The sequence below is a fragment of the Panthera onca genome, chromosome F1 (assembly GCF_046562875.1).
Source record: "Panthera onca isolate mPanOnc1 chromosome F1, mPanOnc1 haplotype 2, whole genome shotgun sequence".
Taxonomy (NCBI): Eukaryota; Metazoa; Chordata; class Mammalia; order Carnivora; family Felidae; genus Panthera; species Panthera onca.
Genome location: NC_138355.1, coordinates 38,560,112 through 38,573,922, shown reverse-complemented (window position 1 = coordinate 38,573,922; position 13,811 = coordinate 38,560,112). Strand labels below are relative to the sequence as shown.

At 54.4% G+C, this 13,811-nt stretch overlaps 1 protein-coding gene across 2 annotated transcripts in view; it reads left to right on the top strand.

Annotated features, from left to right (window-relative positions):
- The window catches only part of MAPKAPK2 (MAPK activated protein kinase 2), a 44,631-nt gene extending 31,165 nt beyond the window's left edge, over positions 1–13,466 (top strand). Inside the window, exons 2-10 of one of the 2 annotated variants that reach the window (XM_060644006.3) lie at positions 8,040–8,179; positions 8,369–8,442; positions 8,721–8,800; positions 9,297–9,423; positions 10,041–10,116; positions 10,525–10,649; positions 10,973–11,058; positions 11,178–11,258; positions 11,751–13,466. In XM_060644006.3, coding sequence (XP_060499989.1) covers positions 8,040–8,179; positions 8,369–8,442; positions 8,721–8,800; positions 9,297–9,423; positions 10,041–10,116; positions 10,525–10,649; positions 10,973–11,058; positions 11,178–11,258; positions 11,751–11,894 — 933 coding nt within the window. In that variant the 3' untranslated portion in view covers positions 11,895–13,466. The remainder of the gene's footprint in view (positions 1–8,039; positions 8,180–8,368; positions 8,443–8,720; positions 8,801–9,296; positions 9,424–10,040; positions 10,117–10,524; positions 10,650–10,972; positions 11,059–11,177; positions 11,259–11,750) is intronic. The other variant, XM_060644007.3, reaches the window with a different exon arrangement.
- Positions 13,467–13,811: the final 345 nt, after the last annotated feature.

Here is a 13,811-nt window from a genome sequence, read left to right as displayed (position 1 = left end):
ACAAAACAACAACAAACCACCCAAATGGTATTATTATATTTTCTATTCTGTTCAGTATATTTTTTGGATGTTTGAAAAGCCCACAAAAGAAGAAAGCACTACCTTTATTACCACTGTTTACAGTGACCCATTAATTAACCTTTTGGTGTGTTGGCTTCTTGTCTTCGTGAATATACTTTAAAAGTTGCTTCCAATGAAAGTCCATTAAACAAACCAGGATGGTAACAGTAAAGCCAAAGTGCCATCCTGTTCTTGGTCTGCCCTCCCATAAACATGGCGTATGCAGCCCCGCGTCTCTCACAGCCTGTGCACTAAGTTCTCTGGTGTGTAGGTGCCTGCCATCTATCTGACCGGCTCTGAAGTGTCAGACGTAGGTCATTACCAGTTTGGGGGCCATTAAAATGCGTTAGGAACATATTTGTGGGATGATTTCCTAGCTGGGCAATTACTCCGTTCAAGGTTTGAACATGTACAATTTTGATAGATTCGGGCCAAGTTCCTCTATACTAGTTTACGTCCCTACGGGGTGTATGAGGGTGTACCCTTTCCTCCCAAATCTTGGCATAAACCCAGGAGTTTTGTTTTGGTTTTGGTCAAACATTAAAACATATTTGCCATTCTGGTGACATTACTGTCTTGTTTTTGTAAGCGTTTCTCTTTTCACAAGTCGCATGGAGAATCTCTCATTTGGCCATCTGTGTTCCCTTTCTTTGAACTGCCTGGTCGTATTCTTTGCCCATTTTTATATCAGACCGTTAATCTTCTACAATTGGTTTGTCGGAGTTAAGTTAGCCTTTTATCTGTCATGTGTTGCAAATAGATATTGTTTTAATTGTCGTTTATAGTGTGACTTTTAAGTTTCTTGCCTTTTTGTTGAACCTTGGTCCTTTGTGGCTGCCCCAGGAAGGTCCTGGAGAGAGAGGGCAGGAAGCACAGGGAAGATCTAGCTGGTCTGGGCAGTGTAGTGTGGTTCTTTCAAGGCTTTTAGTACCGGATTCCCCGTTATAAGTTTTAGCTTTGTTTTGGGTGAGGATTTTTCCCTATCACAATAATGAAAGTCAGTAACAGAGAACCACTTTGACCTCCCAGCCAAATATTTGGGACTGTGTGTGCCAATGAGGGACCCAGATGCAGTACTGCTGTGTATCTTTTATGTCAGTAACCTTCTAAGACTTAAAAACTCTATTTGATTTCTCCTTAGATCATTTTCTAGGGGAAGGTCATCACTAGCTCCTCATTGCAGAAGTTCTAGAAGAGGGCATACTCCCCACCCCCACGCTGCCAGGGATTTAGAGAAAGGTCATTTCAACCAAGACTTACCTGTTCATCATCTCTTAGGTTCCTGAGCTGGGCTAGATGTGAAGAGACAAGTGACCATGTGTCCAGGATATAAGGAGCTCTCTGTCATTGGGGGGGGGTGGGGGGGTGGGAGGGGCGAGAGAGAGTCTCCCCACTACCACTGCTGATTTCTGACAGCACCCTAGCCCCCTGTTTTGTTCTTTTGTAGCACAAGTCACAGGATGTAATAAACCTTTTTAGACTTTTTCACCGTGTGCCTCCTGCATCCCAATGGAGGCTGCATGGGGCACAGGCGTGATTTGCTGTGTTCTCTGTTACATCCCAGCACTCTCCCAAACGGCGGGCTGTGTGAACTGGGTGCTGCAGACGTTTGCTGCGTGATGGCATCCTTGGGGGGGTTGGGGGGTGAGCTCCCGCTCTGTGCTCTGCGTCTCCTCCCTGGTTCCCTCCCTGGTTCCAGGTCCAGGGATGAGGGCTGTGAGGACACTGTGTCCCAGTCCTGTGGCCTCGTGACCTCCCACATCTCCCTCTTCCGCTAGCACGGGGCTGCGGGGGCCAGTTCCGCAGGCTTCAGGCTGAGAGGAGAGGCATAAAGAGCTTTGAGCTGACGCAGACGCCCGCTGGCTGGGGAGCTGGACGGCCAGGTCAGGAGCCAGAGGGGACGGAGGACGCTGGGGCGGGTTGAGCTGCAGTTCTCAGTGTCCGCCCCTCCTGTCGGGGAGAGGGGTGTGGGCACCTGCCCGTGGCAGCCTGCACCTGCTGGCGTGAGCTGCCTTCCCCCTTCCGTGGATGTGGGGAGACCTGGGGGTGGGACGACGGCCTCTGGAATACATTTGGAGAGCTAAGCGTCTTTCTTTGCCTCTTAAAAAGTACAGATGCTCATTGTAAGTCACCTAGAAGAGAAAGATACAAGAAAGTTAAGTCACTGTAATCCTCCTTTTCAGGTAGAATTACCATTAGCGTTTTACTGAGTATGAATGCCCTTCCTTTTACACCCTCCCCCCACAGATGTAAATAAATGTATAGAGCTGTACTGTACCTAATTAGGCTTTGTAACTTGCTTTTTTCACTTACTATCAGATACTTTCTGATGAGAAAATTTTAGGAAACGAAGATTGGGATTTGTGCTTCAAAGAAAAAAAGTAGAGTGCCCCCATTGACAGTGACCGATGGTGACTGAGAATCTAACACACAGGACTCCCTTACTGACGAAACATTCAGTTCCAACATTGCAGTAACGATTACAGATTGTATAGGTAAACACACTTCTAAACAAAAGCAACTTTGCTTATCGCTGGGCCTTCGTTAGCTGTTTCCGGTTGATGTCACTGACCCGGGACATACCTTAAGGCTCCTTCTAGGATAGTAGCTTTGGGTCAAATTCTCTAAATGGGATTTCAGGATCAAAGGGTTCGTACGTTCGGGCCCCCACTTTTGGCGTTGATTTGTGGACAGTCTTGGCAGATTTTGTGCCTTTGCCCTACCACGGGGCGGTGGAAAAGGGGCTTCAGGAGCAGTGAGAACAGGCACCGCATCCCAGCCCTGCCACAGGCAACTGCTGGGAGACCTTAAATGGATTGCTTGGCTTCTCTGAGCCTGAGTTCTCTCATTAGTAAAGTGGGATGCGCCCTCCCAGTTGGGTACGAGGGTTCCACGTTTGGAGTCCTTAGCACCCGCTTAGCACAGAGCACCCCGGAGGACAGGGGCTCCCTTCCCCCTGCTCCCTGGGGATCCCTCTCTCTGCTGGAGTGTTCTCTGGGACTCACAGCAGCCTCCTGCCCACGACCTCCTCTTTCCCTCTGTGCCTCAGAGCGCCAGCTCAGCACCGCCCTGTAGTCCAGGAGGAGGGCGGGTGCACGGCACACGGGGGCCTTTTCCCTTGACCTCCTGCTGCGAGTGACGGAGGAGGTCTGGTTTTAACGACACCCCACACACTTGTGGACACACGCAGTGCCTGACTCAGACTCTTGGCTCCCGGTCAGTCTTGGGAAGGGATGTCTTCCTCCTCTCATTACGGGTGCACCCGCCCCCAGCTGTCCGGTTGGTCTGGGTGGCGTAGGGAGGGAGAGGAAGAGCTCAGAGCTGGGATGCCAAAGACTGCCTCCCTTCCAGTGTTCTGGGTCCCCCTCCGCCCGGTGCCTGGAGCTATTAATAACGCCGTGAACCAGGTGGGCGTGAGCGGGATCCCAGCTGCCCACCCCGGTGGGACCCTGAAACGACCTGGGTGGGAAGTGGGGGCAGAATGATAATAGCAAACGCGAATGCGCTGCTCACTGTGTGCCCTGCACTGCTCTTAGTAACTTACATACGTTACCTCGTTTAATACAGGCGAGTCCTGTTATTACCCCCTTTTAAGTCCAAAGGGATTAAAAACTTCCACAAGGTCACGCACCTGGCAGATGTTGGAGCCTGTGAAGGGGATGATCCCTTGGGGCCTGCGGCTCGTTCCTTCCCCTCCAGTCCTCGTACCTGCTTTACTGGTGAACCATGCTTCAGGCCCTGGGCTCTGTTACTTCCCATTTCTCTGCCTCAGCCCGGTTTAGGATGCTGACCACTCCTGAGCCTTTTCCTGTGGCCCCACAATGGAAGATTTGGTGACTGGGGAGATAAGGGGGACCATAAGCAACCAGCATCAGGGGCCCCATTCCTCGTCCCAGAGCTTCCGGCAAATTGAGGCTCGAAACAGGGTTTGGGGAAAGCTGCCACGTCTCCCTCGTTGCCACTGTCATCCTAGAGGTTCCGCCCCAGGCAGTGGGCTCTGTGGCCTTGTCCCTGGCCCTTGCCACACTTAGTGGGTGGCCTTGTCTATTGCACACGCAATATTAACCTTTTCTACAGTGCGAGAGAATTTCAGACGCGGCGTGCAGAGCAGGGGGCGGAGACAAGTCACAGCATCTGCTCCACGCTTAGTGTGGGCTTAAAATATTTCATAAACCCTTGCAGGCTTTGTGTTGTGGCTTCTTGGTGAGAAGACCCTTCCTTCCTTCCTCCAATCTGGTCTGGAGCCCTGAGAGCTGGAGACCTGGGCCCTTTGGCCTCCACTGTCTTTGTCGTGCCAGAGGAGTGAGCCTTTCCTAGGTGACTCTGTTGGCTTCTGGTTGAACCTGTTGGTGGCCCCTGGCAGCACTACAGGAATCCTGTTTCTCTCTCTGACTCTTCTCTGGCTAGGGGCTCATGCACCCCCCCCCCCCGCCCCGCCCCGTCTGCCACCACCCCCACCGCTGTTCTTTACTTAGCTCGCTTCTCATGTCCTCCCTGCTGGCTGTCCACACCCCACAGCTGTCTGCAAAGCCTCTTTGGCTCTTCAGGCTCTTCCCCCACCACATCAGCCCACTTGCCCACCTGACCCAGTCGAAGGTCTTGCCTTCGATGCTTGTTGGTTTTCGTATCCCTCCAGGGATTTCTGATAAACACGTAGCTGGAGGCCAGGCACCAGTCTCCATGGGAAATTCTTATTATGTTTCTTGTAGAACTTAAACATACGACTCTTTCTGGTTTATTTGTTTCGCTGAATCTAATCCCGCTTTACAGATGAGGAAACCCCTTGCAGAGAAGGAGGTTGGCTTAGCGGACCGCGCGAGGAAGCGCAGAGCTGGGAAGTGAGGTGCGCGTGGCTCCCGAGGCCAGCGTGTTGTAGTGGGTCCGTCTGGCTCGTCTACCAGGCGAAGTGTTATGTGTGGGCCTGGAGGCGGGATGTGAACCCAGGCCTCCTGACCGCACATGCTCTTCTGCCACGTGGTCTAACCCGTCTCAGGTTGGAGCGCCAGCTCTGAGTTCGTGGGGGGGCCAGGGAACACGCACTTGGGTTTGGGCATTGGTGTGTCCCCGCCTGGCACAGCTCTGGTTGGTCAGAGCCCGGAGCTGGTTTCCAGGTTGTGGTCACTGGGCCGCAAACGCCAGCCCGGCCTACGGTCTTGCTGGTGACGTCAGCGGGCTCCAGCCCCAACTCAGAGGTGATGGAGAGAGTCCCTGTGCTGTGGCAGTTACGCCACTGTTTACAGTGATGAGTGCCTTCCTGATAACAAAGCACTCTTAGCAAGACTGTTTCGTGAGATGCTTACAATGGCTCTGTGAGGAAGGGGGCCAGCCAAGTGTTACCCCCTCACTTCACAGATGCAGAACAGGCTTAGAAACGTAATGACCTCTCCCAGGTAATGCAACCAGAAATTGACAAATTCCAGACCCGCACACAAGACCCTCCTGATTGTAAATCCATGACCTCGAGTTGCCTCTGAGTAAATCTGTCAACTTTACTTCTTCTTTTCTGGGTCTCGTAGTCATCTATGCACCTGTAGGGGGCGAGAGAGGTCTTTCCTATTTGGCTGTTCTGAGAACTTTTGCTTCTGAACCATTTGAACTTACCACCCATATAGCACATTAGCTCACTGGCTCATAAGTATTTTCTGTGTCTATGTCCCCTAGTACCCTGATTCCTCCCGCCCCAGCTTGAATTCTTTCAGATTGGGACTCTTCTGTTACGTCTTGACGTTCAACACAATGTGGGACCCAGTAAGTGCTTACTGAGTTGAATTACATGCAAATGAAATTGGTCAGTACCTCCTCCTGCTTTCCTTAGAGCATGGGGAAGGAAAGTAAGCTTTTTTCCTGGTCCATCCAAATGAATTAAAGTTGAAGGTGGCGGAACTCAGAACATGTGCAGTATCCCCAGATGGCCACGAGGTGGCAGTGTGACCCCACAGGAAACTTGCCTCCTGCTTGCTCCTTAGGAGACTGAACTATCTGGGCACCTGTCTGGGGATTGCCTCTGCAAGGTCAGTCTCCACTTGCCTGTCCGGAACTGACAAGTCTCAGCCTCCAGCTCTCCTTTTAAAGACTCGTGTCATGGAAAAGGCTTGGGCTTTAGAACCCACCATGCTTAGATTCCAACCCTGGCTCTGCCTTTCCCTAGGAACTTAGCCCTGGACATGGCTATTTGTCCGAGCCTCAATTTCCTCATCCCATAAAATGGCAGTTGCATCTTGTTGACACGAGCACTGGGTGTTGCTGTATGTGAGTGATGAATCACGGGAATCCACCCCCGAAACCAAGAGCACACCGTTCACACTGTATACTTGACAATAAATTATATTAAAAAAAAAAAAAAAAAAGGCAGTTGTGCAGTTAGAAAAGGCCTAGTATATCGCAGACCGTAGCATGATGAATTCTAGTTTTATTGTTGGAAATTCCTGTGTTTGCCTTTCACCGCCCTCTGTGATCTGGCTTCATCTGGACCATCTGATCTTTCTTTCCAAGCTTTGTGCACTTTGCAACAGGTCTCTGAGCTTTTGGGCTGCATCACCCATCGACTCCAACTCCACTCCCTCCCAGTCAGTGCCCTGATCCCCACTGTTTTCCCGGCCTGGATGCCCTCCCTTCTGCCTCACCATTTCCTTCTCAGCCTCCACCGCCCTTAAATTACTGTGTAGGGCTAATCTTGACTTCCCACAGAGATGGTAAGTCTCTCCGGGTCTTTGTCTTAATCATTTTGGCATCTGTGCTGTGCGCATAGCGGACGTTCTGGAATGAAAGCCATGGCTCTGGTTATCGGGCATATACCAGGCACTCTGCTAGGCGCTTTGCAGGGTTGTTCAATCCTCGCAACTCTGTCCCCATTTTGCGAAGGAATAGATCAGGGTGCCTTTGGCTCCGTGCAATAAAAGAACTCTCCTTAAAAGCCGTTTAAATAGTAAGGAAAGATTCTGATCTTACCACAAACCGGTTCTGAGGGCGGGTTCTCGGTGTCAGCGAGGATCCAGGTCGTTGCCTCCTCTCCCGGTTGCTTCCTCAGGGCATGGACTTGTCCTCTAAGGCGGCCTCCTGTATGGCACTAAGGTGGCTGTCCCCGTTCCAGGTGCCACGAGCAGGAAAGACGGGATGGGTTCCTTGTGCTCCCTTTAAGAGGCCTCTAGTGGATTTTTTACAAATCTCATCTTGGCCGGCGTTGGGTCTTAGGCTTGTTCCAAAACTAGTCACTAGTAAAGGACTAGGAATTAGTGAGACCGGCTTGGATTAATCAAGATTCAGCCCCCCAGGTTCCATTAGTGTCCCTGGCCACCTGGTCCGGGAAAGAAGGCACAGGGAGGAGGCTCATGAGTTAAGGAATGTGCTCAAGGTTGCAAACATGTAAGAAGCGGCATTCGAAACACGTCAGGCTGACTCCCTAGGCCATCGGTTGGTCGAACGAAGTATGTCACAGAGGTAGAAAGCACCTTGCTCTGGATTTGATGTGCTGGGTTTTGAGGGATCTTGGGAGTCCCTTTTCTTACTGATTCTGGAGTCTCTCCTTTCTCCAGGCCCCTTTCTATGATTGTATTAATTTTCTTCTGCCTGTCTTTCTCCTCATGCCTCCTTTATTAACCCCTGTCTCCCAGTGCCCGACTGCTGCCTGCCTTCTAGAAAAGACTCCATGCCCATGGCTAGGAAGGGCCCACCTGGATAAAATGGTCCACGGGTTGATTTCGGTGTAGTTGTCAAGGCCCCATGGAGGTCATCTTAAGGTTTCTTTCAGAGCAGATAAGGGAGCTGCAGAGCTCCAAGTCAGGATTTAGGGGGAGGGGCCGGAGAAAATGCCACGGGAGCTGGCAGGGGACCAGATGGGAGTGGCGGGGAGTTCCTGACGAACCAGCGTGGATGTCCGTGGGTACCCGGGCCACGGCCTTGGAATAGGCCTACCCGGGGCGACAGCCAGCCGTCCTCCTGCAGAGACAGTGCAGTGACACAGGTGGCCGTTTGGCTTGCAGATGCTTCAGGACTGCCCCAAGGCCCGCCGGGAGGTCGAGCTGCACTGGAGGGCTTCCCAGTGCCCACACATCGTGCGGATCGTCGATGTCTATGAGAACCTGTACGCGGGGAGGAAGTGCCTGCTCATTGTCATGGAATGGTATGCACCCGTGCCCATTCTGCCCCTTGCCCAGCCTGTCCCCGCCTCCACTCAGGCCCCTCACCCTCCAGGCACTGCCCAGGCCTGGACCCACAGCTTCAGACATAAATGCTTCATTTCTTTTGGCGGGCGGTGGGGAGGGGTGGTGGGAATTTGTACCCGTCGGATCTGACTGTGGCTTTGTTTCAGTCTGGATGGCGGAGAGCTCTTTAGCCGAATCCAGGACCGGGGAGACCAAGCGTTCACAGAAAGAGGTAGAAAGGGTCTGTTGTGGGGACGGGCCTTGGCAGGCAGGGGTGTGGGAAGGGGACCTCTGCAGCGCCTGCTCTCTAGGAGAGATGCCGAGGCCCACGGCCTCCTCCAGCTTGTTGCCGAGGCTGGCATCCACAGCTGAAACGTGACCGCTCCCCATTTCTTGGTTTCTAGGGTGGGTGGTAGACTTAGGGAGTCTGGGGCTGCACTGGGAGGCGGGGGGCGGGGTTTCAAGCCCGACAATGCATCTTGTGACCTTCTTTCTCTCTCCCACCTCTCACGGCTACAGAAGCGTCAGAAATCATGAAGAGCATCGGTGAGGCCATCCAGTATCTGCACTCAATCAACATTGCCCATCGGGATGTCAAGGTACCAGCCGTTTATTGCCACCCCTCCCCCTGACTGAGTGTCGCGGAGGGCCGCGGCCGTGGGACCGCGGTGACCCTGGGAAGGTTTGTCCTTCCCAGGAGTGTCCTGCAGCCTTGCTGCCTGGCTCCTGAGGGCACAGTAGGGCAGGGTGCCATTCTCTGCCCCACGGGGCCTGCCCGCTCTGGGCACACCCCCAAACCCAGGAGCAAAGCCGCCTGTGGCTGTGCCCAGCCCTGTGGTCCTCACCTTTGGTTTCTGTGTCCCTGTGGTGTTTGCTCGTGGTTGTCTGTGTTAGTCTCCTGTCTCCAAGCACGCTGTAAGTTCTCAGAAGGCAGACCCCTGGTCGTGTATACCCGCCTGATTGTTGATGACTGTTGAATGGAGAAGGGAAGACAGGAACGTCACCCTTCTGATTCTCATAGCCCCTCAGAGGCTCAGCAGAGTTGCTGTTTCTCTGTCTCTCTCTCTCTCTCTCTCTCTCTCTCTCTCTCTGTAGCCTGAGAATCTCCTATACACCTCCAAAAGGCCCAATGCCATTCTGAAACTCACCGATTTTGGCTTTGCCAAGGAAACCACCAGCCACAATTCTTTGACCACTCCTTGTTATACGCCGTACTATGTGGGTAAGTCCCAAGGAGGCCTGGGGCACCCATCTGTCCCCAGGGCTGCTCTCACACCCTCCCTCCAGCTCTCGGTGCCACCGGTCCTGGGAGAATCATGTCCTCTGACCCTTTCCAGAGCTGGTTCTGATGTGACCTGACCACAAGTAGGGCTCGTCAGAGTGAAGCTGGGGTTGAGGCATTATGGGAAATTTTCTGAGAGTATAGGCAGGATTTTGTGCCCACGTGTAATTTCCCCAAGAAGGTAGGTCCTTGCCATCAGATTCCCAGTGGAGTCTGGGACACAGATTTGGTTCTGGGGCCCCAGCTGACTGGCACAGAATAAACTCTCCGAACGTGTTTGTCGAATTAAATGGACAGCGTGAGTTGACAAGGCTGTTCATTTCAGGAATTGTTTCGGTCTCAAGACTCTAGCCCCAGGGCTCCTCTTGGAGGAGGGTCTGTTCCCCATCCCCAATCCCAGCACTGGGTGATGGCTGCTCCCCCCCCCTCCCACCCCCAGCTCCAGGACCATCATGAGGGGCTGAAGGGCTGGGAGGGAGAACATGTTCCACAGAGAAATGGGAGATAGCACAGTGCTCCAAGGGCCAGACCCACCCACAGGGACCTTTGGTTTGCAGCTCCGGAAGTGCTGGGTCCAGAGAAGTATGACAAGTCCTGTGACATGTGGTCCTTGGGTGTCATCATGTACATCCTGTGAGTGTGCCAGGGAGGGCGTGGGGGGTGGGGGGTCCTGGGCTGGGGCAGTGGGGTGGAAGGAGGCCTATACCTCTCTGGGACAAGAGGAAGGAGCGAAGGTCAGCGTCCCCTTCTGGATGGGGTTTCCCTGGGAATCCCCAGCATGTCTCCTTCTCTCAATGCTTATTGGATTCTGGTAGCCAAGTGGTGGCTATAAACTGATAAATGGGCAGGAAAATGTGCTTTAGATACTCCGCATGCTGGAGTTCTGGGCCCTGGTCATGACTTCATACGTTGTGCCCGAATCAATGAGTTCCAATTTCTCTGTGACCTTGACCAGAAGAAGCCCGTTTCTCAGCCTGTTCCTGGTGCAAGGCCCCCTACGTAATACCAGCGCTATCCCTCTCTTCCTGCGTCGTGGTTTAGGCTGTGTGGGTATCCCCCCTTCTACTCCAACCATGGTCTTGCCATCTCTCCGGGCATGAAGACTCGCATCCGAATGGGCCAGTATGAATTTCCCAACCCAGAATGGTCCGAAGTGTCAGAGGAAGGTAAAGACCCCAGGCCGGCACGTGCGCGTGTGTACATGTAGGTGTCCCGCTCGTGGGGGTGGTGTGGCAGCGGGTCTGTACCTGTGCTTGTGCCCGCTGGGTACATCCTGTCTGTGTGAAGGGCCTGACGCAGGGCCAGGGCCGTGGGGCCACACGTAACCTATCAGGTGGTACAGGCGTCATGCCCTCAGCAGCTCCTTGGGCAGTCTGCCTCCATGCAACACCCCCACCCCCGAATCTGGGTTCACCTCGCAAACTTTGGGAAGAGGCAGAAGAGGGAGAGTGGCCCCTGAACTGTCTCTGTCCCCCACCCCTCCCCCCAGTGAAGATGCTTATCCGGAACCTGCTGAAAACAGAGCCCACGCAGAGGATGACCATCACGGAGTTTATGAACCACCCCTGGATCATGGTAAGCCTGGTAGAGGCCGGAGAGACCTGGGTCCATGGGAACCGTCCCTCAGGGTGAGGGTTCGGCCACCACTGTGCCCCACCCCAGGCTGTCGCTTAAATTCCTTTTCTCCCCATCAGCAATCCACAAAGGTCCCTCAGACCCCACTGCACACCAGCCGGGTCCTGAAGGAGGACAAGGAGCGGTGGGAGGATGTCAAGGTGAGGGAAGCCCTGGCTGCGAGGGGCTGGGGGAGGCGGCTCGCCAGGGGTGCCCAGGCGTGGGTGGGGGGAGTTTGGGTCTGCGCTCGCTCACCCCGGGGATCTGTGTTAGAACAAGAGCAGTGACTCTGGGCCACTTCCCCGGCCAGGCTGCGGGCCGGGGACTCTGCTTTTATTCCCGCTAAGCCCACCGCTCACTAAAGGGACCCCAAAGGCTACTACTCAGGGTCACACAGCTAGTGACAGGCTGGAGCTCACGGGACTCCTGGTCCTCTTCTTGCCTTCCTGCGGGGTCGTTGGAGGGCTCGGGGAGAGCAGCAGGATGCCGTGGCCAGGCTCCGGTGACCCACGCCGGGGCCCAGGCCGCTCTCGGCCCTGGACCCACTAACTAAGCAGCCTGTCCTCTCTGCGCCCACCTCCCGTCGCCCTCCCCCTGCCCTCGTGTCTCTTGTCTCCCGTATCTCCCCCTCGGTGAAACCCTCCGCTCCCCAGGAGGAGATGACCAGTGCCTTGGCCACAATGCGCGTCGACTACGAGCAGATCAAGATAAAAAAGATTGAAGATGCGTCCAATCCTCTCCTTCTGAAGAGGCGGAAGAAAGCTCGGGCCCTGGAGGCCGCGGCCCTCGCTCACTGAGCCTCTGAGCCCATCCCACTGCACGGCAGGGCAAGCAATAACTCTCGACCTGGATATATTTTTTAAACGAAGAGACACAGAACTGTCCCGTTTCCGCCTCCCCTCCTCCTCGGCGGCATGGAGTCCGGAGCCCCATCAGAGGCTGAATCCTGCCTTTGGTTCCAAACGAACGGCCACCTCAGAGACGGGGAGGCCGGGAGGTTGGGGGTGGCGTGGAGAGAGAAGGGAGCAAGATGCTCTTGAACCCGTGCTCATTTTGCAATTCTGTCAGTAATTTGACTTAGAATTTTTATGAAACTTCTTTTATTGTTCCTTGCCCCACTCTGCCCTCCTGTTCCCCAAACCCCTTCCTCTGGACGTGCAAGGGTTTGGGGTTTGTTAAAGGGTATTTGTGGAAACTGTTCTAGGGAGTGTCGCTGTGTGGTCCCACTGCCCTCTCCTTCCCCGCTACAGCCTGAGGTCCCTGCTGGCCGAGGCATTCTGGAAGCTCAAAGCCATGCAGGGCCAGGGCTGGGATGCCACCCACCTCCGCTGGAGCCCTCAGACGTGTGCCAGACGCACAGAGGCGAGTGTGAGTGTGTGTGTGTGTGTGTGTGTGTGTGTGTGTGTGTGTGCACATGTGTATGTGTGCCCAGATCTGTGTCTGGGACTGCATTTGAGGGGCCAGGGGCAGGCAGGGCTGCAGAGGGAGGGGCCCTGCTGTGGCTCAAGAGCCTTCACCCTCCCTGGGCCTGCCGTGCCCATGTCGGGTCTGCCAAAGTGCCTGAGAAGCCTATCCAGATTCTGGGCCAGGCCCTCCGTGGCCTGCCCGTTAGCCGGTTCTGGGAGGCAGAGAGGAGTGACTTAGGCACTGGCACAACAATCAGGAAGACTGGACCACCCCCCGTCCTCACCCCCTGCTCCCTAGTTAGTGCTGGTCCTCGTCCTCTGAGGCGCTTAGCTTCCAAGTGGCCTCTCCACTTCTCCTTCCTGCCATTCTTAACCCATTCTTGTTTAGTTTTCCTACATTTTTAGCCACTTCTTAACAGGCCTCCCTCTGCCCGCGTGGGTGAGCCTGGGCAGTCTAGAAGTGATACACAGCTTCTGCGTTCTGCTGTCTCTCTCCTGGGCTCTGGAGGCATTGGCGAGCCACCCCATGCGGGCAAAGGCAACACCACTCAAGTGCTGTTGTGTGTTGAGGGGGGGGATCCTTCACACCAAAGATGTCCCGGCTCTGCCCCCCCCGCCCCGTCCCCACTGGCCACTTTCCCTACCCCAAACAGCTCAGCTTCACGTATCCAGGCCAGTGAGGGGAGGGTGGGGAGGGCCCTCCCCCAGTGTTAATGAGCAACCTGGGGAGACGTCCTCTGTGCCATGGTCTTCAGGGCTGTAATCCTTCAGCTTTCATCTCCCTCAGGGGCAAGGTGGTGGAGGAGCCCCCTGGCTCTTCTCTGGGCACAGGGGAAGGCCCTTCTCGGAGGGCCTGCAGCGCCTCCCTGTCTCTGATGGTGTGTCCAGCACTCAGATTGTTGTAAACTATTGATGTTTTGTATGAGCGAAACTGTCTTTACTAAACAGATTTAATAGTTGAAAGGTTTCCTTGCTCTTCCTTCATGGGACTCAGCCCTTCTACCCCACTCCCCCCATTTCTCTTCTTCCCACAGATGGAGATGGTTCTGTATGTTGGGAGGGCAGAGTCTGGGTGTCCTGGCAGGGGAGAGGACGGGAGGGCCTCCGGGGTGAGTGGGAGCCAGCACCTGTCCCGTCCAGGGTCTGGCCAGGATGTGTCTGGTGTAGGGGCATGAATGCTGCTGTCCTTTATAGCAGCGTGGGGTGGCAGTAAGGGGTGGGGGGCCCATGCTCTTTTGCCAAATACTGAATCAGGAGTGAAGCTGTTTCTCAGTACTTGAATCTTTGACCTGTTTAGCCAGGTGCTGG